Genomic DNA, 26,700 nt, shown 5'->3' with positions numbered 1-26,700 from the left:
GGTCCTGCCTGTATTTCTGTCTGCAGAGCATATACAGCAGGGATCCAGCAGTTCAGGCCTGTGGGTCAAATCTGGCCCTTTGGGGTTCCCTTTCCCTGGCTCCACCAATCATTGGATATTTTCCCAGTTTTTTCCCCCAATCTAAAAAGTTGAAATGCTTCTCCTAAGGCAGAGTGACTGGCTGTAAAGTTTTAAGCCACAATAGGCTGGTATTTTTTGGGCCCACCCCTTTTCCCTCTGGCCCCACCCACTGCTGGAATGAGGCCCCCAAGAGCTTCTCTGAGATGGACTGTGGCCCTCAGGCTAAAACAGGTTCTGCATCTGTGATAGATGCACAAGCACCCAAATACCGTGGTGACATTGTGATGGGGGTGTCCTGAGGATCTGTGGGAGAAGAGATATCGAGGGAGGGCTCTGACACATTTCCGCTTGGCCTATGGGTGTTTGGAAGCCTCACCAACTCCCCACCACAAGGGCTTTCAGGGAAACAGGACACTTACTGAGTAAGCTGGCGTTGGCCTCCTCCATCCACACCAGAGCCTTGACCCCTTTGATTGTGGGCATGTCTACTTTCTCCTCTCCGCTCCCGCTGTCAGCCTCCATGGGGAGAAACCCTCCTGGGACAGTGGGAAAGTAGCCTTCATCGTCCCTCAGGGTTCCCTCGCTGGGAGAGATGGAGGACCTGGAGCTTGGGACCAAAAGCAAGGTGCTGAACTCCAAGGGCTGTTGTTGTAGGCGTGTGGGGTCCGATGTGTTCTGGAGGGGCAAGGGAGACCCCTCCATGGGCCATCTCCATGTTGTTGGCCCCTCTTCTCTCATTGCCTTGATTGGAAAAGGCCAAGGAGAGGTAAAATCATCAGCTGTGCTGTCGATGGGAAGCCCAGGAGTGCCTCCATCTTGCCTGTGGCCACCTCCCACTGTGCTGACTGCTTCAGGGAGTGTGGTCTCCCTGTGGTAATTCTGGGCTACCAGGTGGTCACCTGTACTCTGAGTGACCACCTCCCAGCTGCCTTGTGGCTCTGGGTGCTCCAAGACGTCCATCAGTGCAGAGCCATCTGCAGGCACCAGGCTTGCTTTCTCCTCAGGTCCGGTCGTGGCAACCTCCTCACCACTTGGGCTGCCGCTGCCAACTGCCTGCCGCGGACCATCTTCCCCGGAGAGGAGCTGAGCCACTTGCGGGTGTGAGTCACCTGCCGTCAGGGAGGGGACATCCTCAGCTGAGAGGGTGACAGCTCCTCGCCCCCTCAGCTCAGCAAGCTCCTCTGAATGGCGGCTGTTCTGCTTCAGGATGCCATCTCCTCCTGCCACATTGAGGACACTCGTCTCCCTGTGCTGCTCTGTTGAATGTGGAGCTTCCGGCTCCATTTGTACTGGAACAATCCCTGGCGGGGTTTGTTTGGCCTCTGGACTAGGCCCTGGGAGCTCCTGCATAAAGCTCACGGCCTCGGCCTGGCTTTCTCGAGAGTTGTCATCAGAGTCCCCACTCGCCTCATCGGCATGAGACATGTGTGGCATCACTGGAGTCACGTCTCCATTGCCTGAGAAACTGTCCCCTTTCTCCCCAGCCGGTGTCATCTCTTGAGGGTGGTCACCTTGAATGCTGGTCCCTCCAGGAGCAGCTTCCAGTTCACCTCCTGTTGTCACAGCCACCACCGGAGGCCAAAGCATCCCGCTGAGCATGGCTGGCGATGAAGTGTGAGGATGTTCTTTGCGATTGGGCCTCTCCTGGCTCTCTGGTGTGGAGGAGGTATGGTGACCTGGGCTTGTGTTTTCTGCACTAGTGTCTTTCCAAGGCTGGGAAGCAGGGGATGAAGTTATCTCTTGCTGGTTTTGATTCTCAGGTGCTGGTAAACCTGCAAGGAGATACAAGGGCTTAATGGAAAACAAACAGAAGGGACTAACATTTTTATACTAATCTACAGTGTGGCCATGCTTGGAATACCATGTATAAAGTTCTGATCACCACATCTGAAAACATTTTGGTCAAAAATGGATATTGTGGCACTGGGAAAAGTGTGGAAAAAGGCAGCCCAAGTGATCAAGGGGCTGGAGAAGGTCCCTTATGAGAGAAGGCTACAACATTTAAACCACCCAGAGAGCTTTGGCTAATAGGCCGTATAGAAATGTAATAAACAAACAAACAAATATTTGGGCTTTTTACTTTGGAAAAAACATGAGTAAGTGTGGGGGGACATGATAAATGTGAATATAATTATGCACGGTATGAAGAAAGTGGATAGGGAGACATTTTTCTCCCACTCGCTCCTAATATTAGAACCCAGTGGGGTCCTCCCATGGAGCTGATTGGTGGGAGATTCGGGACAGATCAAAGGAAGGGCTTCTATTTAATTCTTGTGAACCTCATGGAGAGCTATTGGGCAGTGTTGAAATGTAATAAATAAATAAATAAATAATTATAACAGTGCATAGTTAAATTATGGAATTCGCTATCACAGGATGTCGTGATGGCCACCCATTTGGATGGCTTTAAAAGAGGATTGGACAAATTCCTGGAGGAGAAGGCAATCCATGACAACTAGTCCTGATGGCTATGTACTTCCTCCAGTATCAAAGGCAGAATGCCTGTGTACACCAGTTGCTGGGGAACATGGGTGGGAGGGTGCTGTTGCACTCCTGTCCTCCTTGTGGGTTTCCCATTGGGGCATCTGTTTGGCCACTATGTGAACAGAATGCTGGACTAGATAGGCATTGGTTCTGATCCAGCAAGACTCTTATGTTCTTACGGTGTTAGACAGTCACAGGGGACCAGAGGAGACCTGGTTCAAATACCCAATCAATCACACAGCTCATTGGAATGGATGACCATTCACAACCTCTCTTGGCAGGGTTGTACCTGACAGGGTTGTTGAAAGGCGGGGGTGGGGAGAATTTCCTTGGAGGAAGGTTGGGATAACATTGGAATAAACGAATATGAGAAAACTGGTAATGGCACAGCAGTGGTGGGTGGAGAACTTATCTATGGTGCACTAGGTTCCTTGCCAATAATTAAATAATTTAATCTTCTTCTTTTGCCATGCGTACACTGCAGTTCTCCAGGAAGAACCGAAAAAGCACAGGTGGAGTTACTTGCAGTGTACACTTGGCAAAAGAAGAAGATTCAATTATTTAATTATTGCCAGGGGACCCAGTGCACCGTACATGGTTCTCCTACCCAGCATTTCGTCTTTACAACAACCCTAGGAGGTAGGTAAGGCCAAGAAAAATAGTGATGGGTCATCCATTCCAGTGAGCTGTGTCCTGAACAGGGATTTGAACCCCAGTTTGAGGGATGCCTACTGAAACTTCCATAGGTAGAGAATTGACTGAATTTTATTTCCAGTGGCTAGAAATGGGGGCTTTGCTTACTTCATAGCCCCCATTCCTATAAAGCCAGATTAATTTAGCCTTCATGGTGTAAGGGCTGGAGCAATGGGTTGGGACAGGGGGGACCAGGGTTCAAATCCTCATTCAGCCATAAAAGATCACTGGGTGATTTTGAACCAGTTGTTTCCTCTCCAAGTCCTAACTTACCTCTCAGAGTTATTGTGAGGATAGCAAAATGAGTGGAGCAGGGAGGAGGACCACGTATATCGCCCAGAGCTCAAGGATAAAATGTAATCAATAAAATGTAAATTAAAAAAACACCTATGCAAAATAGTTTTTTTAAAATATTAAAATAGTTTTTAATAGTTCTTAAAAAATGCAGAATAAATAAGAGATGCTGATTCTTGTCAAATATTGCTACCTCCCATTAAATCCTCTTTGTTCCCTGCCTCCACCAGCTAATAAGCACTGCGGTCACGAAAGAAACCTCCAGCGCCCAAAATGATGGCATCACAAGCACCCAATAATGGGTTGCGATGGCAGGGACCATCTTGGAGTGGTTGCCATGGCAATCGCCCCCTCATTAGTGGGGGTTCCTTGCTGCTAAGGTCCTCTGACCTAACAGTGTGTGTATGTATAAATGGTGTGATAGGTTCCAATAGAACTTGGAAGCCAATGAGTGGGAAGGGAAGGGGGTGTGTGGGTACCACAGAGGTGGTTTCTATGGTGACCAGGGAGTTGGCCTTCAGTTGGCTTTATGACTGCAAGGAGAAGGAAAGAAGGATGTGGAAAGGATATGTTGTGGGTCGGGACACACAAGGGACACGGAGAGCAGCTATTTGAACTATCGCGATCCCTCTTATTAACTTTGGTCAGGTCAGGTCAAACTTTTATCGTGCAGAGCCAAAACTTTTATCATGCAAAAATACAAAACACACTCCAAAATATGTGATGAAACAAAACACAGTTGTCATGTTTTGCAGAGGCATTTGGCCGCAAGTGATTATAAACGACCTGACGGCCAAGATTCTGATAGTTTGCCAGCTGCAGCCTTTGCTGGACTAGGAGAACCCGGCTATAGTGTTCGATGCCCTGGTAGCCTCCAGGCTGGATTACTGTAATGCGTTCTGTCTGGGGCTGCCCATGAACATGGCGTGGACTCTTAGTGCAGAATTTGGTAGCTAGAGTTATGACTGTCTTGAGTAAATTGTGTTCAAACCTTGGATAGCTCCTTCAGAGTTCTGACTGGTTGTGACTGAAACCTGGAGTGGATCCACTACTCCACTGACATCGGAGCCACCAGCTGCTACTGGCTGAAGTAGAAGCAACATCGTGGAGTATTGTTTCTTTTCATGAAGTGGAGTCAAGGCCTCTACAGCTGAAGCTGCAGGACTTTTGGATTACCAGCGACTCTGACATCACCTGCCACCCCCCACTCCACCTCAGACTTCCCTCTTCCCTCTGAGCTTTGCAGCAATCCTTGCAGTAGCTGAGGGAAAATGGATTTTCCCAGTAACAGTGTATTGCTTTGAGCTATCCCTGCCATAATTATTTGGGGGTGGCTTGGTCTTGAATGGGCAATTAAGACTCATTAACTTTACAAAAAACCAGCTCCTGGTGGAGATAAAAACTGCTAGAATTGGTTTGTTGACACTGAGATAAAAGGCTTCTTCCTGCTGCTGGCAAAAGAAAATCCAGGAAAATTTTGAGCTGGCAGCTTTATGCTCTTTGGGGACCGGCTGTTTTCCTCGCTTTCCCTTTCTCATGCAATCTCAGGTCTCTCTCTAGCCCAAATCCAACATACTAGCCACTATGCTGGCCTGTTCACTATTCTAGGATTGTCAGCTGATCCTAATAAAGTACTAACCTGCAGATCTTGAGAATCTGGCAGCAAGCCAGTGGGGTGGTGGCCACGAACCTTAAGAAAGCTGGGGAGAAGCATTGCAGATTGGCTTGCCTCACAGGGCCGTTGGCACTCTGCTCTTTCCACCCTGACCCTGGATAATTTTGCTCCCCCAGCTTCCTACCCTGCAGGTTTTTGAAGCTGCCTAGGGCTAAGTATTGCAAAAGCTGCTTTTTCTTAATTTCAGCATAGACCTCCAGCAACTCTCTGTACAGCCCTAAGTGTCAAAATTATGCATATTTGCAAAATAACTGCATCTTCAGAGACCTCTCTCTCTCTCTCCCTGTTAATTGGCATTAGCACTTCTTGTAGAAATTACATTACATCTGGCTGCAAACATGTGCTAATTGGTATCAAAAATGGCCACTTTATTCTCCTGGATTGTGGAGTTTTGACGAGGGTGGCTATGTGGTTAGTTTTGGGTAGGGGTGGGAAAAAGAAGGCAGAAGAAAGATTGAGGGTGTCTCAGCATACTGAGGGCAGGGGGAGAGTGCAGTGGGGAAAGGGGAGTCTCCACTATTATGGGGTGCATGTGGAGAGGCTGACAGAATTCCACCCCAACGCCCCGCAAATTCAAACACTGGGGCCTTCATATGAATGAATTAATTGCCTTCCTGAACTATCAATAGTGTGAAGCTGTCAATTTATATTTGTCTCCCAACTTTTATTGCGCAGAGCTTGAACTTATGTACAAATATGTAAATTAGCCCTGTTTCATCCTCACAATGACCCTGTGGGGTTGAGCAGGTTAACAGAAGGAGAGAAAGAGAGAGGAACCCAGTGAATTTCATGGCTGTGTGGGGATTTGAACCCAGGCCTCTTTGGTCCTAATCAGACACTCTAACCACAGGGGGTAGGCAACCTGTTGCCCTTCAGGTGCTTTGGGATGTGAAACCCATAAGCTCCAGCCAGCATAGCCAGTGTTCAGGGATTATGGGATTTGTAGTCCAAAACATCTGGAGAGTACCAGATTGTGTAGCTCTGCTCTAACCACTATAGCAGACTGCAGCCCTAGATTGTGTGAAGACTTTGGGAGGGGAGGAGGGGACAGATGCCCCACAGTCTTGTTAGCATGTCATTAGCAAGAGGAGAGCAGATCACTTCCACCCAGCCCCAAATTCAGAAGCTGACGTGTGTGAAATTTTATGGGATGTTTGGAGCCCAAATCTGTCCAATTTCCCCCAGATAGCCATGCCCCCTTTCCCTGGCCCCAGCCCTTTCTCACAACCACCAATCATTTGGTGGCTTCCCGGCTTTTGTGCAGTTTTTCTCCCATTCTAAAAGGGTGAAATGCCTCTCCGAAGGCTGACGACTGGCAGGAAGCACTTCAAGGCACAACAGGCTGGTATTTGGGGTGATTTTTGCCCCGTCCATTTTGCCTTCAGTCCCACCCACTGCTGGAATACAGCCCCCGAGAACTTATCTGAACCCTAGTTTGGCCCTCAGTTTGAAGGCCCCCTGAGCACCCCTGTTTTATGGATACAACCTCCAATCTGGGAAGCCCCCAAGCAGGGCATGATGGCAATATTGCAAGCCCAATGATGGGCATTTGGTGGTAGACTGTTTCTATCATGGAGGTTCTATTTAGCGACACAGTTAAGACCATAAGCAGAGCCTTGCCAGATCAGACCAAAAGTCTGTCTCATCCAGCGTCCTGTTTCAGACAACGGCCAACCAAACGCCACTGGGAAACCCAATGTCAGGGCATGAAGGATCACTGTTTTTGTTGGTTTAGGTTACCTTTGTCCTAAGGATCTGAGCTCTGCAACAAAATTTTGCCGCATGCAGTGCTACCATCTGGGATTCAAGCCACTCCAATTCATTTCCCTTTCCCCCAAAAGCCAGTATTCCACATGGCCCTCACAGGGTTGTTATTTTTTAAGTCTACACCCCCCCCCTACACACACACTACCCATTAAAACGTTACTCTCTAGAGACAGGATGGGGCATAAAACTGGAACGAAAGTCATGATCAGGGACAGCACCGCCACCCAGCATGGTTGGTTGCCAAGGATCATGGTTGCCAAGGACCAAGGACCCCAGGAGGTCCCATATCTTCTCTGCATCCTCATCCTTTAGTATTTATTTATTTATTTATTTATTTTTTCTTAATTGCCCATCTGGCCGGTCACCTAGTGCTGTAAGCATCACAGGGCCACTGTGTCTACATACATTTCCCACCTTGACAGTGTCAGTCCAAGGCACGGTGGGATATTAAAATGGCGGCTAACTCACAGCACATCAGCCGCTGCTCATTGTTGCCCACTGCCACCACCACCAGGTAAGCCCACCAACAGAATGGGGGGAGGTCTCTTTTGCCCAGAGACCCTTGCAACCTGAGGCTGTCCCTGGCCTTCATTCAAATCAGCTGAGATAAAAGGATCGCCCCATATTGACTTACGGTTCCCTTCCACTTCGTTAGAGAGTGCGTAGCTCACGTCGCCTCCCAGAGCAGAGGCGGGGCTTGGATCCGCCCTAGCTGAGGTCTCGATGGAATTGTCCGCCATTTTGTGCACCACCAAGGCCATGACTGGCAGTGCTGTGGGCAATGCCGTACTCCCTTCTGCCTCTCCATCCCCGCCCAGATTTTCTTCTCGCCATCGCTGGAAATAGCGCCCATTCAACCCTGTGTAAATGCTCTTCCGGGTCGATTCGGGGATGCCAACGAAAGCTGGAGTGGCTGCAGTGGAAGTGGGGTGAGCAAGGGTGAGGGCTGAAGTGGGGGTTGCTGGACGCCACTTAGGGATGTGGGTATGGGATGGCTGTGGCGGGCCAGGCGACACAGTCTCTTGAGGGACCAACCTACGAGTCGTCCCATGCAGCCAGGTTGGGTAGACGGGGTGACTGACCCCCTCAGGTGATAAGTCATCTTCGGAGTCATCCACAGAAAGGGACATGCCTAAAGTTTGGCCAGCTTTGGCCAACTCTTCAGTGATGCTGATTTCACCAGCATTACTAACCTTGGGCTCATTGGTTGGCATGAGTTCAACTATACTGAGCTGCTGCTCCTCAACTGGGGCACCTGGGAAGGAGACGGCAGGTGGCTCTGGAGACACATCGTTATCGTCCCTATCCAAAAGAGGAATCCTCGAAGCCATTTTCTGGTCTTCCCACATTTCCGTCACCAAGTGGAGCTGCTCGTCCTTTTCCAGCAACGGCGCCAATGCCTTGTGTAAGGGGCTGTACGAGTCCCTGGGGAACTCTTTGGAATCTCCTGACATGATGGACTCGTCATTCTCCTTGGGGAAAAGCTCATTCTGAGTCAGCAATGGCAGCTTGGTGTCGTGCTCCACCAAGATGTTCTCGACCCCTGAATCATGGCTTCCCTCCGAGTCCTGATCTATGGGCTCGTGGACTGCAAGACCGTGGCCTTCTCCTAACGTCGCCCCACCCGGTTTTTTAGCTGTAAAGAGATGGGAGAGAGATCTGAAGCCTGCTGGGTTCACAGCTGAGACTGTGAAATAAGCCACCGTCAAGAAACATCAACATTTCTGGAACCGGACAAACATTTGGGCTGCCCAGGCACAATTTTCCAGAACTTCAGGTGTTCAGGCATCATTGCAAAAGAATCACCTAAAGAACATAAGAGCCCCGCTGGATGAGACCCAGGGTCCATCCAGTCCAGCATTCTGTTCACACAGTGGCCAACCAGCTGCCTACAGGAAACCCACAAGCAGGACATGACTGCACCTTCCTGCCCATGTTCCCCAGCAACTGGTGTGCATAGGATTACTGCCTCTGATACTGGAGGAAGCGTGGAGGTACCAGGACTCATAGCCATTGATGGCCTTCTCCTCCGTGAATTTGTCCAATCCCTTTTAAAGCCATCCAAACTGGAGGCCATCACAACATCTTGTGGTAGTGAATTCCATAGTTTAACTCTGTGCTGTGTGAAGGAGTCCTTCCTCTTATCTGTCCTGAATCTCCCACCAATCAGCTTCACAGGATGACCCCATTGGATTCTAATATTAGGAGAGGGAGAAAAAATGTCTCCTTCCTTATCCTGTGGCTGCCAATGTGATTCTCGTTCTCCACTCCATGCATAATTCTGTGCACCTCTATCATGCCTCCCCTGACTCACCATTTTTCCAAGCTAACAATCCCAGCTATTGTAACTTTCTCTCATAGGGGAGTTGTTCCAGCCCCTTGATCATTTTAGCTGCCCTTTTCTGCCTTGATGGATCAGACCAAGGGGCCATCCAACCCCACATTCTCTGCCTGAAACCCTAGAGAGTTGATAGCTGCCAGTCAGTGTAGTCAAGACCAGCTTAGATAGGCCAACAGCCTGGGTCAATATAAGGCAGCTTTCTATGATCCTATTTAAATCAACCTTTTATTCAAAATCATGAGGACTGGAATCTTGCTTCCTTTTTCCTTTCCAGCACGTTGTACAGAGGGCGATGAGTGTGGAAGCAGGGCCATTCCACCAGTCTTGCTGAAAGACCACTTCATTTTCCCCACCTCCCCTCCCCTCCTTCCTTTTGTGTCATGTCTTTTCAGACAGTAAGCAAGGAATGACTTGTTTTACTGATAGCATGTACGCCTCACTAGCAGCCTTTTTGGCGAAGGAGTAAGATAAACATGCTTTAAATAACTAAATAACGTTTTCGGGAAAGGGATGTCAGTCAGTGATAGAAGCCACGCTTTGCATGCCGAAGGTCCTAGATTCAGTCACCAGCATCTCTGGAGAGGTAGCAAAAGAACCCAAAAATGCTGGAGGGCCACTGGCTGCTAAATGGCGTATAGTATAGACCTCCATTTTATCCTCACAGCAACCCTGTGAGGTAGATGAGGCTGAGAGTCAATAACTGGCCCAAAGTCACCCAGTGAGCTTCATGGCTGAGTGGGGTCTAGAACTGAGGTCTCCCATGTCCCAGTCTGGCACTCTAACCACTGTACCACAATGGCTCTAAATTCAGGGGTAACATGGAGCTCTTCTCTATAAAACATAAGAGCCATGCTAGATCGAACCAAAGGAACATCTAGTCAAACATCCAGTCAGAGGCCTCCAGGAAGATGACACAAACCTTCCCCCACAGTAATTCTCCAGCATGGAGGTAGACTGCTTCTGAACAGAGAGGTTCCATTTTAAATTCCATGCCTAGTAGGAAGCCACCGGGAGACTCATCCACCAAGCCAGAAAACAGCCAGTATCAGATGTCAAAATTCAGATGTCAAAAGCTGATAGATGAGTGCCGGGTATGACCCTTGGCACACTTTGGGTGGTTTTGATGGAAATCATCAATCGACTAAAGCTGCCTTTAATTGGGAAGAGCAAAAATGATAACTGCCGAGGAGGAGAATTAAGGGCTCATTTCGGCTTTGGCTTTTAAAGATTTCTACTCCGTTTTGGTGCTGGTGTGTCTCTGCATTGTTATTTTTGGATGATGAAAGATGGTCTTTCTTTTCGCAACGAGTGGTGGCTTTTGCTTTTTAAGTGTAGACCATTGCAAACAGGGTTGGCTGCAGGTTTTGGAGGCTCCTTCGACAAGACACCCTCAAAGGCCCCCATGTCTCAGTGAGTCTCCCCTCTCGCCATCATTGCCGCCTGCTGCCCTTCCTCCTCCTCCCCTTTCTCATCATGGCTCCCACTTGCTTGCTTGACGGGCAGAGAGCCAGGAAGCAAGTGGGCCGTGGCATCTTCTGCTCCTCCTTTCCATCACCACCTTTGTCTGGGCTAGAGTGAGAGGCAGGTGAACCAGCAGGATGCAAGAGTGGAGAGGAGGAGCAAGTCCTTGTCAATGGGCCCCTGCTGGGGTGTGGACCCTCGGAAGATGCCCAACTATGCTGACTCTTGGCACAGACCTGCAAGTCAGGGACCTTCTCTGACAAAGAGGGAGAGCTGAAGGTAATGTAACATGAGAACATAAATGGAACCCTGTTGGATGTGACCAAAGGCCCCTGTCATCCTATTTCTAAGGCGGGCCAGCTATGGAGGCAACATCCCTGCCCTACTGTTTCTGCCCAGTGTTTAGGGCTTCACTGCCCCTGGACAAGGAGGTTCCGTTTAACCAGCATGGCTAACAGCTGCTGATTGACCTAAGAACATATAGTTTCACAACGTCTCAAAGTTAGAGGGAAGGGATACTTGTAGGCCAACCCCTTGGCCAAGGCATGACATCTACTTCTAAGACATCCCAAAAGGATGGCTGTCCAAACACTACAGGAAGACCTCCAGTGATGGAGGCCCCAGCACCACCCAGACCGCCTCACCCCCACCCCTGCCCTCTAGGTCAGTGCTTTCATTGGTGAACTGCTCTCTTATCCTGTGTTTTTTGGTTTTAATTTTTGTGAACTGCCCAGAGAGCTTCAGCTATTTGGCAGTATAGACATAAATAAGTAAATAAATAAATTTCTCCTAATGTACAACTGAAATCAACCTTCCTCTCTAAACAAGACCATTAGAAACATAGGTATCTACTAGCACCTAGTCAGACTAGTCCATCTAGCCCAGGGGTGCAGAACCTCTTTCAGCCCCAGGGCTGAATCCCATTTCGTGGAAGCTCTCAGGGGCCGCATTTCAGTGGTGGGCATGGCCAAAGGCAAAAGGGATGCCCCCCCAAATACCAGCATATTTTAGTGTCCAATTCTTCCTGCCGGTGGCTAAGCCTTGGGAGAGGCATTTCAACATTTTAGAATGTGGGAAAAACTGCACAAAAGCCGGGAAACAGGGATGGAATTTGTGACCTCTACTGTGCAATGCATGCACTCAGCTATACACTTACAGATGCTCCCACATATGAATATACATGGCTGCCTTATGTCAGATTACTAGAGCATTGGCAGTGGAAGCTGGTGGCTCCAATTTCGGTGGGGCTATAAATCCATTCTGGCTGCCAGACAGAACCAGCCAGAAGTCAATAGGAGCTGTCCAAAGTGCCAAACCTATTTTGGGGATAGGGTGCAGCACCTTGGATAGCTCCTTTAGAGTTCTGGCTGGTTCTGTCTGAAACCCAGAATGAATTTACACCCCCACGGAAATCAGAGTCACCAGCCTCCACTGAATGTTGGTCCATCCAGTCCGATATCTTCCATGATGCTGCTTGGTAGTAGATCTCCAAGTTCTCAGAGACAGGCATTCCCCCATCTTAGGTCCTTCTAATTGCTCAAGACCGAATGCGGGACCTCCTGAATGCAGAGCAGGTGTCCTGCCACTGACTTACACCCCTTCCCCTAAAAAGAAGCTAAGATTCCAGTCCCCATAAAGAGCTGCTTTAAATAGGAAGCTGCTTGTATGAAATCAGACCACAGGCTTATTTAGTTCAGCATCGCCTACACTGTGCTGTGGTCCTTCCTTGATAAAGGAAGTAAGATTCTAGTCCCTATGATCCTGAACAAAGGGCTGACTTAAGAGAAACCTAGTACCAAGTCAGACCATGGGTCCATCCAGCTCAGTGCTGTCCACACTGACTGGCAATGCCTCCCCAGGGCTTTGGACGACTGGATTTCCCAGCCCTACCTGGACATGTAAGATTGTTGATTCATCTCGTCTGGCTTTGTCTGTTCTGACAGGCAGCCATTTGGAGAGAGGGGACATTCTTTCCCAATCCCACCACCCGAAATGCAGGGGAGGGATCGTACTTGGGGGTGCCCACTGCTGCGTTGCCCCAAAGGGGAGACAGATTTGCATTGGCTAATTCAGCAGATGTCTTGATGAAACGGTGGAAATGGTCTGGAAACTTCCACTGGTCCAGAATAGGGCAGTGAGACTGTTATCAGGGATTGGCCAATGCTGGTACTCATTCATCTGCTGGCTGCCAGCCCATATCTGGGCCTGAATCAAAGTGCTGGTACTAACATTTAGTGCCCTAAATGGCTTGGGGCCAGGCTACCTGAAGGATAATCTCCTCTGATACACACCTGCCCAGACCCTAAGGTCATGTTCAGAGGTCCTTCTCCCAGAGCCCCTCCCAAAGGAAGTGGGTGGCTACTAAGAAGAGGGCCTTTTCTGCTGTGGCACCCTGGCTGTGGAATGAGCTTCCCAGAGAGGCTCTCCTGGCGTCTACACTGCGCTCTTTTCAGCATCAGATGAAGACCTTTTTATTCTCCCAGGCATTTTAGTTTTTCAGTTTGTTTTATGTCTGGTATTGTAAAGTTTTGCCCTGCTGCTAGCTTCTGTTTGGTTATTTCTATTTTGCTATTGTAGCTTTATACTTCTAAACTTTTACATTGTATTTTATCGTCTGTATTTTATTGTCTTGTATTTTAATTGTTGTGAACCTCCCAGAGAGCTTTGGCTATTGGGCAGTATACAAATGTAATAAATAAATAAATGAATAAATAAATATACAACTAGAATTTAAATAGAAATACAATCCCTCCCACCATGATGGGGAAGATGGTGACCAGGTGAGTGCTTAATCTGCTGCTCAGTCTATTGTCCAGGTGGAAACTGTGGATGGGCAATTTCAAAGTCCTGATCCCCCTTTGGATGGTTTTCAGTGGCAATGCAAGGTCCAAGGCCCGAAAGACTTGGGATGGGGGGCGAACCAGAGAGCAGCAGCTGATGGGGCAGTGGCAGACAGGCCTGGTTTCCAAGCCTGAGTATCTCATTAATGTTTTTTATGTCCTACGTGAATGGTTTTAATATTTTATATAATGTATTTTAATGTTTTTAATTTTGTGAACTGTCCAGAGACCTTCAGCTATGGGGTGGTATAGAAATCTAATAAATGCAATGAAATGGGTCAGCATGTGAGTGACCAGTGGGGCATGTGCCTGTTTAGAGCTGCTCATGTTAGTTTTACTTTTAAAATAAATTCTCCTTTACGGCCACAAAGCGGTGTTTAATTTTGTTTATCAAGTCAAAGTGTTTAGCAGCAGCAAATGCCATGTAATCCCTGTAGTCATGATGGTGCCCTGACTGAAGTGAGTTTAAAATGAGAAACTACACATGCTCAGAGGTTTTTTGTTTTTAAAACCGGGTTGGCAAACAGTTTTTTTTCTCTCTCTCTAACATGTCAGGAATATAGAAGCTGTTGTAAGGCATGGAATGGTGAAGTAAAACGCATGGCCATCTAAAGGGGCCTCCCTCTAAGATCAAGTCCAGAGGTTGTATCCAATATTAGTCCCATGCAGAGTAGATCCACTGAAATGAACGGGACTGAAGTTAGTCATGACTAACTGAAGACTATTGCAATTCAGTGGGTCTACTCATCTTGATCATCCCAGAGTGCAGGACATGGAATAATGGGCTCAAGTTACAGGAAGCCAGATTCCAGCTGAACATCAGGAAAAACCTCCTGACTGTTAGAGCAATACGACAATGGAACCGATTCCCTAGGGAGGCAGTGGGCTCTCCCACACTGGAGGCCTTCAAGGTGAGGCTGGACAGCCACCTGTCAGGGATGCTCTGACTTGGATTCCTGCATTGAGCAGGGGGTTGGACTCGATGGCCTTGTAAGCCCCTTCCAACCCTTCTGTACTCTACATAGGACTAACATTGGATACTATCCCAGGGTCTGAAAGGACACAGGAACATAGAAACTTGCCTTATACACAGTCAGACCCACTCCCTAGGGTTATTTCCCCTAAAGGTAAGGAAAGATTCTAGTCCTCATGGTTCTGAACAAAGGGCTGATTCAAATAGGAACATAATAAACTGTCTTGTACTGGGTCAGACCCTTGGTCCATCTAGCCTAGTACTGTGGACACTGACTGGAAGCAACTCTACCAGGTTTTAGGCAGGAGTTTTTCCTAGCCCTACCGGGAGATTCCGGGTATCAAACCTGGGATCTTCTGCATGCAAAGCAGGGGCTCTGCCAGTGAGCTATGACACACACGAATTCTCCAACCTGTATCAGTTATACAAATGGTGCACTGTCGATACCACTTTTGTTAGCGGAAGGCAGGAACAACTGCTAGAAATTCTGCTCAACCCTTCCACCCCATCCAACTTTGTCCACAGATTTTCAGGCTTATGTTTGCATCCTTGATGACTAGAAACTTGCTGCATTTGAAAAAAAAAATGAGAGAAAAATGTTGCAGATTGCCACCATGCCACCATTTGTCAGTATCCAATATGATTATTACAGCACTGTGGATATCCACAGTGCCTTAGAAAGTTGCCTAAGTAACAGATCCCTAGTCCTTCTTTCTTCCAGGATGAGGATCCATGGCCCACCAGATGTTAGTGACCACAACTCCCATCATCTTCAACCACTGGCCATGCTGGCTGGGGCTGATATGAGTTCACCATCATCTGGAGGGGCCACAATTTGCCTGCTGCTGTGCCTTTTCCCAATCACTTACAAATCTGAAACGTGCAGCAGGATGTGCCATGCAAAACACAGCCAGATTGCACAATGCACCCAAATCGTATCTCTGCTCTTCCATCAAGAAAGAGGTTCACCAGGGAGCATGATAGAGGACACCTGCAAAGACAGGGCTGCCCTCTACAAAGCAGGACACACAGACACTCCACACCTGGGACTTTCTGCATGCAAAGTCAATGAACTGCGACATCTCCCTTAGCAATGCCTTGCAAGCACTGTTCTCTCCCACCTCCTCTCCAAGCTGGCACAATTTAAGGTGCAATCATTCCAGACGCTTTGAGATGCAAGCTGGCCAGGGGCCCTGAGATTCAATTTTCTTCTCGTCAGCCAAAGCTGCTGGAGCGTCCTTTACCAACACCGGGTGATTTATAAAGCATCTGCTGGCGAGAGGGAGCGAGAGGGCTGTGTCGCAAACTCCCTTCCCTTTAATAAAACAGAGTGCCTATACTTGTTTACCACCAGTACCACGGAGATGTGGTTGAGGCTGGGCTGGATGGGTGGGTGCAGAGGGGGCAGTCTTAAATACTGGCCTTTTCTGTTCCCAAAGTCCCTCCCTGGCTGTTATCCCAGGAAATTATCTGGGGGTGGATGGGAGGCCGTGCATGCGCCGGGATGTAGAAGTGCACCCATTAAGCAGGAATGAACAAAAAGTGTGATGTGTCTTCAGCATTTTGTATTCAGAGGTAGGCATGTGCATGGCTGGGAAATCCATTTCTCTTTTGACACAACGGAGTTCCGTGGCATGTACAACTCAATTAGTGTTTGCGACCTGAGCTGTGGGCTTTTCTCTGAACTCTGGGAACTTTTTTTGCACATGTTTTTGCAGGTTCTGCAATTTGCACAAATTTCTGAACCCTTTTGTGAATTTCTGAACAATTTGAGCAAATGTCTGAGCAATTTGTGCAAATTCAGCTGTAATTTGTGCAAATTCAGCCAGAATTTCCTCAAATTGCTCAGAACTTTGTGCAAACCGCGCAGCAATTTCCACAAATTGAAGATCCTACAGGGAAAAATGTGCAAAATGCCTGGAAAGTCTGCAAACTGGCCCGACTCACCGCAGACTGAGTCGGGCACCATAGCAGCAATAAGAATGAGGTCCACAGAGCTGAACTTAGGAAATCCCATCGAAGCTCATCCCCCAAATGGATATCTCCAACATCACTATTCAAAGGTCGACTCCCTTTGAACAAGGCGGACCTGTTTAGCTAGCAGGGTTCTCAGCCAGTGACAGTCCTTTCCTCTGTCAATTTTGCCTAAGTTCCTTTCTTAACCTGCCAGAGCCAGTTTCTCCATTTGAAGGAATGTTTTATTCATTCATTCATTCATTCATTCAGTCATTCATTCAATTATTTATTTATTGCATTTATATCCTGCCTTTTTTCCGCTTGCAAGGAACCCAAGGTAGCTTATATTAGCCTCCTTGTCTCCATTTTATCCTCACAACAACAGCCCTGTGAGGTAGGTTGGGCTGAGAGTCTGTGACTGGCCCAAAGTCACCCAGCGAGCTTCCATGGCCACGTGGGGACTAGAACCCAGATCTCCCTGCTCCGAGTCCAACACCCTTGCCACTATACCACACTGACTCTCCATTGTATCAACAATGGAGTTGGCATCGTTTCCCCTCCTCTCCATTGTATTAACAATGGAGTGGCGGGGGAACAATGCCAACTGAGGAAGGATCATGGCTCAGTGATATTGCACCCACTTTGCATGCAGAAGGTTCCAGGTTCAATCCCTGGCATCTCCAGTTAAAAAAGAATTGGATAGTGAGTGATGGCCCAAGTAGATCACAGGTGCACAATCTTTTCAGCCCCAAGGGCTGCATGTGATACTGGTTGCGGGGTGGGGGAGCAGGGGGGCAGGCCCTTGCATGCACACACTTAATCACACACATTCACACACATATTCCCCATCCCACAGGGAATAAGACAGTGAGAAGACTGCAATAGTGTGTGTGTGTGTGTGTGTGTATGTATGCATGTGTATGTGTGGAATTTGGCCATCAGGGTCAGGGACCCACAACTAAGGCCTTGAAGGCCACATGAGGCCCGTGGGCCACAGGTTGTGCATGCCTGAAGTAGAGAATACTAGATGGACCAATAGGTAGAGAGCCATTGTAGTGTAGTGGTTCGAGTGTTGTACTGGACTCAGGAGACCCAGGTTCTAGTCCCTCCTTGGCCACGGAACTGACTAGGTGACTTTGGGTCAGTCACTGACTCTCAGCCTATCCTACCTCTCAAGGTTGTTGTGAGGATAAAATGAAGAGGGAGAGGAGGAGGATCATGTACACAGTGGAGGCTGGTGGCTGGTGGGTCCGATGTCAGTGGGGCAGTAAATAAGCTCTTGGTTTCAGTCAGAACTAGTCAGAACTCTACAGGAGCTCTCTAAGGTGCCGAACCCTATCTCCAACATGGTTTTAGCACTTTGGAGAGCTCCTTTAGAGTTCTGACTGGATCTGACTGAAACCTAGAGTGGATTCACTGCCCCACTGACATCGGACCCACCAGCCTCCACTGCATGTATACTGCCTTGGGCATGTTGGAAGGAAAAAAAAGTGGGATATAAACACAAGAAACCAAGAAATAGTCTGACGGCATATAGGGCAGCTTCTGGCTATGCCAATGCTATATTTTACAAAATTGGGAACATTAAACATGGAATGATGGAGGAATGCATCCTTTCCACACTGTCCCCCACAGACAATTTGGAACGCCGAAATGCAGGGAGAAATTCAATTTTGGGAAGCCTCCAAAAGCCTCAGCCAAGCCATTCTCACTCTTTCCCAGCCTAACTTAACCTCCCAGCCAGTGTTGCAAGGATAAAATTGCTTGCAGGAAGCAGAGGTGACCAAATGCAACACATCCAATCAGGTTGTACATTGATTTGTGTGTGTGTGTGTGTCTGTTTTTACCTTTGTAGCAGTAGGCATCAAACTTTGACATCGGATCCGGGAAGCCTGTCCGGTTCGGGAACTGGTAGGCAGTCCTCACACCGGGGTCCTCCCCTCCGCACTTCTTCCGGGGGATTCGGATCGGATAACGGACGCTCCCGTCGGCAAGCCAGCCTGGGTCGCACTGGTCCAGCCCTTCCCTCCAAGCGAGGTACAGCTGCCCCGTGGTAGCCAGCTGAGCCCCCCGGCTCAGGCAGTACTTTTGGGCCATTGGAAATGTCAGCCGGCCAGGGCTGGAGGCATAAAATACCTTTCCTGAAAGAAGGAAGAAAGTCACATGCTTAGGTTCTGTTCGCAAACCAACACTTTGCCACTGGTTTGCTATCAGAACACATTTGCGAATAGTTTTACAACAGGGGTGTCGAACCTCTTTCATCCCGAGGGCCGGATTTTTCAAAGGAACTCTCAAGGGGCTGCATTTTTGTGATGGGAAGGGCCGAAGGGAAAGGGGGCAGGGCCAAATTAGCATAAAATGCCTACATATTGTAGCTTAAAGCTCTTACTGCCAATATCTGGGCCTGAGGCATTTCGGCCTATTATAACGGGGGCGGGGGCGAGGGAGTGCAAAAAGAAGAGAAACCACTGGATGTTCAGTCACATTTTTAATGTATTTATTATTTTATACTGTTTTTACACAGGTTTTTGCATTGCATCCCATTGCATTTGATGTATTTTTTAATGTAAACCACTTGGAGACCTTAGGATATCAAGCAGGATACAAGCAGTTTACATAAATAATTATTAACAGTCCTACTGTTCTTGTCACATTTTTAACGTATATATTATTTTATACTGTTTTTACACAGGTTTTTGCATTGCATCCCATTGCATTTGATGTATTTTTTAATGTAAACCACTTAGAGACCTTAGGATATCAAGCAGGATACCAGCAGTTTACATAAATAATTAATAAACAGTTACTTTAGTTACTATTTATAAAATTGTAAAAGAGTTCACCATTTTGATATATAAGAGCCCTACTGGATCAGTCCAAAGGTCCATTTACTCTAGTATTCTGTTTCCACAGTGGCCAACCAGATGACCATGGGAAGTCCCAATGCATGAATGCAATATATCCTCCTGCTTATGTTCCTCAGTAACTAGTGTTCAGAGGTGCACTGCCTCTAATCCTAGAGGTAATATCACATAGCCATTATGACTCGTAGCCACTGACAGGCCTATGCTCCATCAAATTATCTAAGTTCAAAGCAACCACGTAGAAAACTGTTCCCCCCCCCGCCCCGCTGCATGCCACAGGACAGGAAAAGGTACATTTCTAACAGAGGTGGTGGGGCTGTTTTCAAAATGGTCTCACTCCTCCAAAAACATTACATCCATCTCCATCCCTAGGTCTCCCTGAGCTTCAGAGAGGCATCCGTCAAGCTCTGGGGCTGCCACGTTTGACAAATCGTCATTACTTAAGCAACAAAGCTGAGACATGATAAGTTACCCTTTGTTTGCTGTTCCTTTTCTCCAGATGGACACAGGAGAAGTGCCCATGCATGGCCGATTTATCAAAGCGACGCTTCCTCGTGATTTTCCCCTCTGGGCTCTCAGGAGAAGCTACGATGGGGTTTTTTTTGACGGCGCCTTTCATTTCATTAGGAAAGCTTTTTGAGAGCTGCTGAAAGGGGCTATTTCAGTTGGTTTTGATGGAGGAGGTGGGGAGAACTCTCCCAAGGCAACAATCCTTCAAGATTCTCTTGGGGCCAGTGAGTGTGTGGTGTGTGTGGATCTCATTTCTAATGGGCCAGAAGAGTCAGAAATTAACTGAAGGCAAACCTTCTTGGACACTTTCACATTGTGGGTTTGCTGGTGGGGAACTGGCATCCCATAGTCCAAATGTATAGTGGTAGAAATGTCAAAATTCAGATGTCAAAAGCTGATAGATGAGTGCCGGGTACGACCCTTGGCACACTTTGGGTGGTTTTGATGGAAACCATCAATCGACTAAAGCTGCCTTTAATTGGGAAGAGCAAAAATGATAACTGCCAGGGAGGAGAATTAAGGGCTTGTTTCGGCTTTGGCTTTTAAAGATTTCTACTCCATTTTGGTGCTGGTGTGTCTCTGCATCGTTATTTTTGGATGGTGAAAGTTGGTCTTTCCTTTCGCAATGAGTGGTGGCTTTTGCTTTTTAATTGTAGACCACTGCAAACAAGGTTGACTGCAGGTTTTGGAGGCTCCTTCGGCAAGACACCCTCAAAGGCCCCCATGTCTCAGTGAGTCTCCCCTCTCGCCATCATTGTCGCCTGCTACCCTTCCTCCTCCTCCCCTTTCTCATCATGGCTCCCACTTGCTTGCTTGATGGGCAGAGAGCCAGGAAGCAAGTGGGCCATGGCATCTCCTGCTCCTCCTTTCCATCACCACCTTTGTCTGGGCCAGAGTGAGAGGCAGGTGAAACAGCAGGTTGCAATGGGGAAGAGGATGAGACACTCCAGGGGGCCCTTGTCAGTGGGCCGCTGCAGCAGTGTGGGACCACGCCTACCCTTGATGCCTACCCTGACTGTAAACTATATATTTAATAGGCCCAAGTATTTGTGTTTTGATAAGCTGCCTGTGTATTGAAATTGGTTAACTGGTTAAAGCCTAGATGGTTTTCCTCTACCTGGGCCATTTATTTTTTTACCAACTGCCTCCCACTGAAACCAATGGTAGGGAATGGATCTACACCAATTCCAGATCTGGCATAGGTCAGGAGCTGGATTGCGTGCCAGGAGAGCTGTGGAGGATGCTTTTTTCTCCAGTGTCAGAGAGGTCAGGGCTTCCAAGGAGTCCGTAGTGGCTGGGAAGGAGCATCCGAGGGCTGGATCTCTCTCTCCACCCTCAAAAAATCCTATGGATCCAGGGACTGTAGGACTGCAGCCTTGGCATGTGTGTTTTTCCCAAAAGATGTGGAGTTTTCGCAAGCCTCCTGCTACCTCCCCCTTCTGTACGGTTGGTGCCCTTTTAGCTACATATGGATAATGGCTTTGGAATGTTCACACATCTCCTATTTTGGGTCAGAGGAATTCACACCCACTGGCACATTGCAAAGGGCAGTAATAATAATAAAAGAGGATGTCTGACTGTCTGTTCATCCACCCATCAGTGCCACAGCACCAAGTCTTTGAAACCTAGACACCGGAACCTTGGCATGCATACCAAGATGACCCTAGGGCTGTTCATGTCTGGGTTATTATTATTTTTTTTTAATCATTCATTTTAGGGAGCAATGGGACAATGTCTAGGGGCCAAAGGATAACAGGGATTTCCCCCCTCTGAAGTGCTCTAACCTCGGAAGGGGGAGTTGCAGATCTGATCCCCTCCCCTGACCCCTTGCAGCCGGTGCGGAAAGAACTGTGCCAGCTGGCCTCTGAGGTTGGAAAAGCCACCTCGGAGAGAGGCAAAAGGGGGCATTCCAGTGGGTGGGGAGGGGAGGAGATTGGATAGGCCAGGATATGATTTATCCTGAGCCCCCTCCAACCTCCTTTCCCTCCCCCTGCAAAACGCCTTTGCTAGATGGGCAAAAAAGCCAATTTAGTGAAAAATGCAGGGTGGGAGGATGGGAGGCGAAAATCACCTCTGCTGCTCCTCCCACCCTGAACTGGATGATTGGAAGCCTCCAAGTATGATCATCAAAGGCACAATTGATCAAATTGCACCCTTAATTAATTGAAATTGTGTTTGAAGCCTACACTAACATCTTCAGTCACTAGGTGGCAGACTTCCCTAACCAGCAGATAGCTTTGCAGTCTATACAGTTTGAACTGAGGGGAGATTAGTAGGCTGAAGGATGGAGTTATATGTCTGCGCCTGCCCCACTGCTGTGGAGCAGCCCACCCTCTGGAAAATGGAGTGGGCAGACCCCTCCCTCAGGGGGATATGGGTGTGCCATGGCAGGGGCTGTGGCTAGGGGTGTCAGTGGGCATGGCTTCACTCAGATGGGGTGGGTATGATATGTCCAACTCTGACAGCTGTGTCAGTTTGCTTGGAGGCGTCGTTGTTCCAAACTGAGGGCTGTTCCAACCTGTGTGAAACTGGGTCCATTCACTAGTTTGTGAATAAAGCACAGTATCCTCCCCACTTCCTGTTTCTTTCTTTTTTTACTGCATGATCAGTTTCAGCTGCACAATGGTAGACTGCATCCACTACTGGTGACTTGCCTTGAAGGTCTTTCGAGTAGCAATAGGCGTCGTACACTTCCATGGCATCCCTCTCGCCGTAGCTCCGAACCCCTGGGAGGCTGTTGCGGTCTCCATAGCAGCCGGGCCTCGAAAGGGTGATGGGATACCTGTGTTGGGAACGGTAGGGGGAAGGGAAGACAGGAGAGAAATTCAAGGATCTTCCAAGAAGCCTTTGCCAAAGAAAAGGATGTGGTGGGATTTGGCTCCTCTGCAGAATTGCCTTTGTTGCAACAAGGGCAGACAACAAAGACTCAAGCAGAAGTGTGGATGGGGGAGAGGGGGGAATCGGGGTGGCACGCATCACAGGGAGCCCCCCTTGATGTCAGTGTGAACTGCAATTAGTTGGCGGGGGCCATCTCTAAAGGTCTGCTTCTTCAAAGCTGTGATAGAAAAGCAGCCTCTTATAACACGGGATGAGCCAATGTCCCCAGTTCGGTTGCTGCACTGCTCCTCTGCGCTGCTCTGCCTTTATTTCTAATCTTCCCTAATTCCAGTTTAACCAGGAGAATGTCTAAACTCAGTTTAGGTATCAGTGCACGTGCTGTTCCTTCTATTCACTAGCCCAACCAGGCGCCTCCAGATGTGTTGGACTATAAGTCCTATCACCCCCAGCCAGCATGGCTGTTGCATTCATGGGGCATAGTCAGGCATTGTACTTCTAGCATGAAATGATTTGCGGCTCCATGACAGACTTCCCCAACCTGGGTCACTCCAGATGCGTTGGGCTACATAATGACTGGGGATACTGGGAGTTGTAGTCCAACACATCTGGAGGGCACCCAGGAAGGGAAGGCTGTGCTAGCATCTCTGCCCCACCTTTTACCAATGCTCATGTGTGCCTTTATAAGACACAATGTGGGGAAAATGCAATTTTCATGCTTCTTGTGTCGCGCCTTGCCATTGCACACATGCGCTGCTGCGCATCGGTTAAACACCACACCGAATGAATCTCAGTGCAACCATACATATGGCTGTACATATCCTGATACAACCATATGCTGCAGTGTCTGAGCAATACACACATGAAGATTGGCAATATAATGGGGAAAAGGCCTAAGTGAATGGAAGGAACCCAAACTGTGACATACTGTTCTGCATTAAAGCAACAGCAGCAACAAACCTTTATTCAGTCTTAACAATTACTTTATTATACATTCAGAAATATAACTTGATCTGGAGAATTAATTCCCAAGAAATAAGCCATTAAGGTTATTTAACCCTAACTTTATTAACACAAACCTTAGAGGATAATAAACATCCCAGATTCCATTAATTCTCATCCAGACCCCCTTAAAATATTCATAAACAATCTACACCCTGTCTTACAAAACCTTAAAGCAGTGACCATACTAAATGGTATAAACAATCACAGAAAACCTTAAAGCATTGACCATAAGAATCTTTAAACCAGGGGTGGGCAACCTGCAGCCCTCGGACTAATTTAAAAAGCCCTCTGTAAACGCTCAGTTCAGACCTCTGGCAAGAATAATCTGTTCTTCCCCTAGCAGCCTGCTAGGTGGAAAAGAAAACGAAGAGAACACAGGAGAGGGAGAGGGGGGAGGCAGAGAAGTTGGGGGGGAGGGAAGGAGAGAGAGAGAGGAGTGGCAGAAATTGGGGCGGGGGGAGAAGCAGCTGGCAGAAAGAGAGAGAAGGGTGTGGCAGGAGAAACAGTGGGTGCAGCAGTGGTCTGTAGATAATTTGGAAATGGGGGTGGGGATGGGGAGAAGAAACGGAATGATGGGTGAATTTGAATGCTTCAGTTCCACTTCAGAAACAAAGCCAGGAAATTAAGATCTCAAAAAGCTGGAGAGAATTTTGAAAGCATCCCTGTTTCTAAAACAAGAAGTTTATCATAACCCTCAACTGTAATCTACTCACCTATAGCTTAAGACCCTTTGTTCTAGAGCTATCCTCTGCAATGGCAGCAGAAAAAAAGTCTTTACCCTTTTTTGTGCAAGCTAGATTTGACCCTTTTAGGACTCAGTAGTTGCTACAGAACCCTAAAAGGATCGCATTTAGCTTGCAGATAAGCTAGATTTGACCTTTTTGGAGGTCTGTAGTGCTCCAGATGCCATTTTGGGGGTAACGCTTTTTAAAAAATTCAGTTTTGGGGAGACTGCGGCCTGCAGGGTGTGTGTGCAAGAGGGCCAAAAATTGCCTTCTGGCTCCCCAAAGTTGCCCACCCCGGTTTATATCCTTCTTAAAATGTGGCACTGAGAATTGGACACAAGAGTCCAGATGAGGTCAGACTAATGCAGAATAAAGTCAAATGATTACTTCCCGTTTGGAAACTATGGTTCTATTAGGCAGCCTGTCATTGCATTAGCCTTTTTTGCTGCCGCATCACCCTGTGAAGGGCTCAAGATACATCTGTCCTCCTTCAGATATTTAATATCTAAAGAACCAGGGAAGGGGGCTGATATTTGTAGAACAGTAGTGCACACTAAAAAATTTTTAAAAACCAAAAACCCTAAAAGGAAAATAAATCAGTACAAATTAATATATTACCAGGGACCAGTGCTAGAAAATCAGAATTGTCCCTTGTAAATCAACATAGTCAGAATGTACATTTTCCCACATACCTGACAGTGCGGTCAGAGAGCCACCCTGCATCACAGTTGTCGAACCCATCCTCAAACGCCACTTGGAGGTGGGCAGGGGAGGCGATGACTGCGGAGTTTTCCTTACAGGCCTTCTGTGCCTCCGAGAAGGTCAATGCATAACGATTGCTGAGAGCTCGGTAGTGGAAAACCACACCTGTGTGTGTGTGTGTGTGGGGGGGGTCAAGCATTGAAAGAGAGGACAAGTAGGTGTGAATGAAAGGCAAGTGAGAGCTGTAACAAAATGGTGCTCCTCTTTGGTGTTCTTCTAGCCGGCCATACCCTCCCCCATGGTACTCTTACATTCTCCCATTGAGTTTTCATTGCTTCCACCTACCGCCAAACAATCAGCATTCTGTACCCCTAAACATGCCCAGTCCCCATTGGGCTGTTTATGGTCTCTCCACCTGAGGATATATATTTTCCTACTTTTTTTGTACTTCTGCAAACCTTGAGAACGCCCTGGGCCTGGTGCTACTCTATAATGGGGTTTGGAAACTGCAGGTCCACGGGCCGTTATGCAAACATTATGCAGATTGGTGTCCTATGGGTCTTGGGTCCTGACTCCTATAATTAGGGATATACAGATTTTGTAAAAATCCGTTCTGTCAGCATTTTGCTGGTTGGTGGGTGCCTTTGTTCTGTTGTCCAGTTGTTGATGGAATCGTTTTTCCCAATTCTCTGAATTCATGCAAATTCACATTTGTGCAATTCCACCTTGTGCAAATCCCCTCCCTAAATGAGCATTTTCATGCTTTAGCCTATGGCCAAAATGCACATTTTTGGGCAGTGTTTTTTAATTTTACATATTTTTCTATGACTAAATCTGCATAAAATTCCAGAAAGTAAAAAAACCCAACAACACCTGCCCACAAGTCCATGGAATCCATGCAACTCAGGAAAAGCTGTCTGCTGTGGACTCTGTGGGTCAGATTCACAGAAATCCAAACTCATCTGATTCCGCTGTGGATGTCTCTGACATCCCTACTTATCATTGCCCAGCCATGCCCCCGCCAGTTTCACCTGTGACTTCCAGGGGTACCAGATCTTGTTCGTCATGGATCCCGGCCACTACCTCGCAGCGATAAAGCCCGGCATCGCTGGCCCGGGTGGCCAAGAGCAAGAGGGTGGCATTGTAGCGGTGGTGGGGATATCCCGGCAGCGAGATCCTCCCTTCGTAGCCCTTGGAGATCTTCACCACGTTGTCCTTGGCCACCAGAATGGAGACGTCCTCCGGCTGCCCTGTGGCCGACTGCACTTTGCTCCACTTGATGCGTGGCAGGTCAGATGGTTCATTGGGCCCGAGGGAGGTGGATGGTTGCAAGAGAAAGAGGCAAGGTAGGGACACGGGCTCTGCCAGGCCAACCCGAAGTGGTTGATGGTGGATCTTGTTGATGTGAATCACCTTCCCGTTGTCCTGGGAACCTGCAAGCCAAAGGTGGAGGTGAAACAGGAACAGTCATATCACAGGCATACTTGATCCCTG

General features: G+C 48.0%; 1 protein-coding gene across 1 annotated transcript in view; it reads right to left on the bottom strand.

The window, feature by feature from the left end:
* Window positions 1–26,700, bottom strand: part of NCAN (neurocan) — a 75,524-nt gene that overhangs the window by 37,781 nt on the left and 11,043 nt on the right. The window contains exons 2-8 of the mRNA XM_084825700.1: window positions 26,238–26,639; window positions 25,197–25,371; window positions 22,594–22,721; window positions 18,413–18,706; window positions 9,309–9,320; window positions 7,629–8,630; window positions 501–1,853 (exon numbers count right to left, since the gene is read on the bottom strand). Of these exons, the coding sequence (XP_084681826.1) occupies window positions 501–1,853; window positions 7,629–8,630; window positions 9,309–9,320; window positions 18,413–18,706; window positions 22,594–22,721; window positions 25,197–25,371; window positions 26,238–26,639 (3,366 nt within the window). The remainder of the gene's footprint in view (window positions 1–500; window positions 1,854–7,628; window positions 8,631–9,308; window positions 9,321–18,412; window positions 18,707–22,593; window positions 22,722–25,196; window positions 25,372–26,237; window positions 26,640–26,700) is intronic.

This window comes from Heloderma suspectum, chromosome Z (genome assembly GCF_057233095.1).
Source record: "Heloderma suspectum isolate Gila_16-S chromosome Z, 16-S_ref, whole genome shotgun sequence".
NCBI classification, from domain to species: Eukaryota; Metazoa; Chordata; class Lepidosauria; order Squamata; family Helodermatidae; genus Heloderma; species Heloderma suspectum.
The sequence above is the reverse complement of the archived record's forward strand: the minus strand, read 5'-3'. Positions and strand labels throughout refer to the sequence as shown.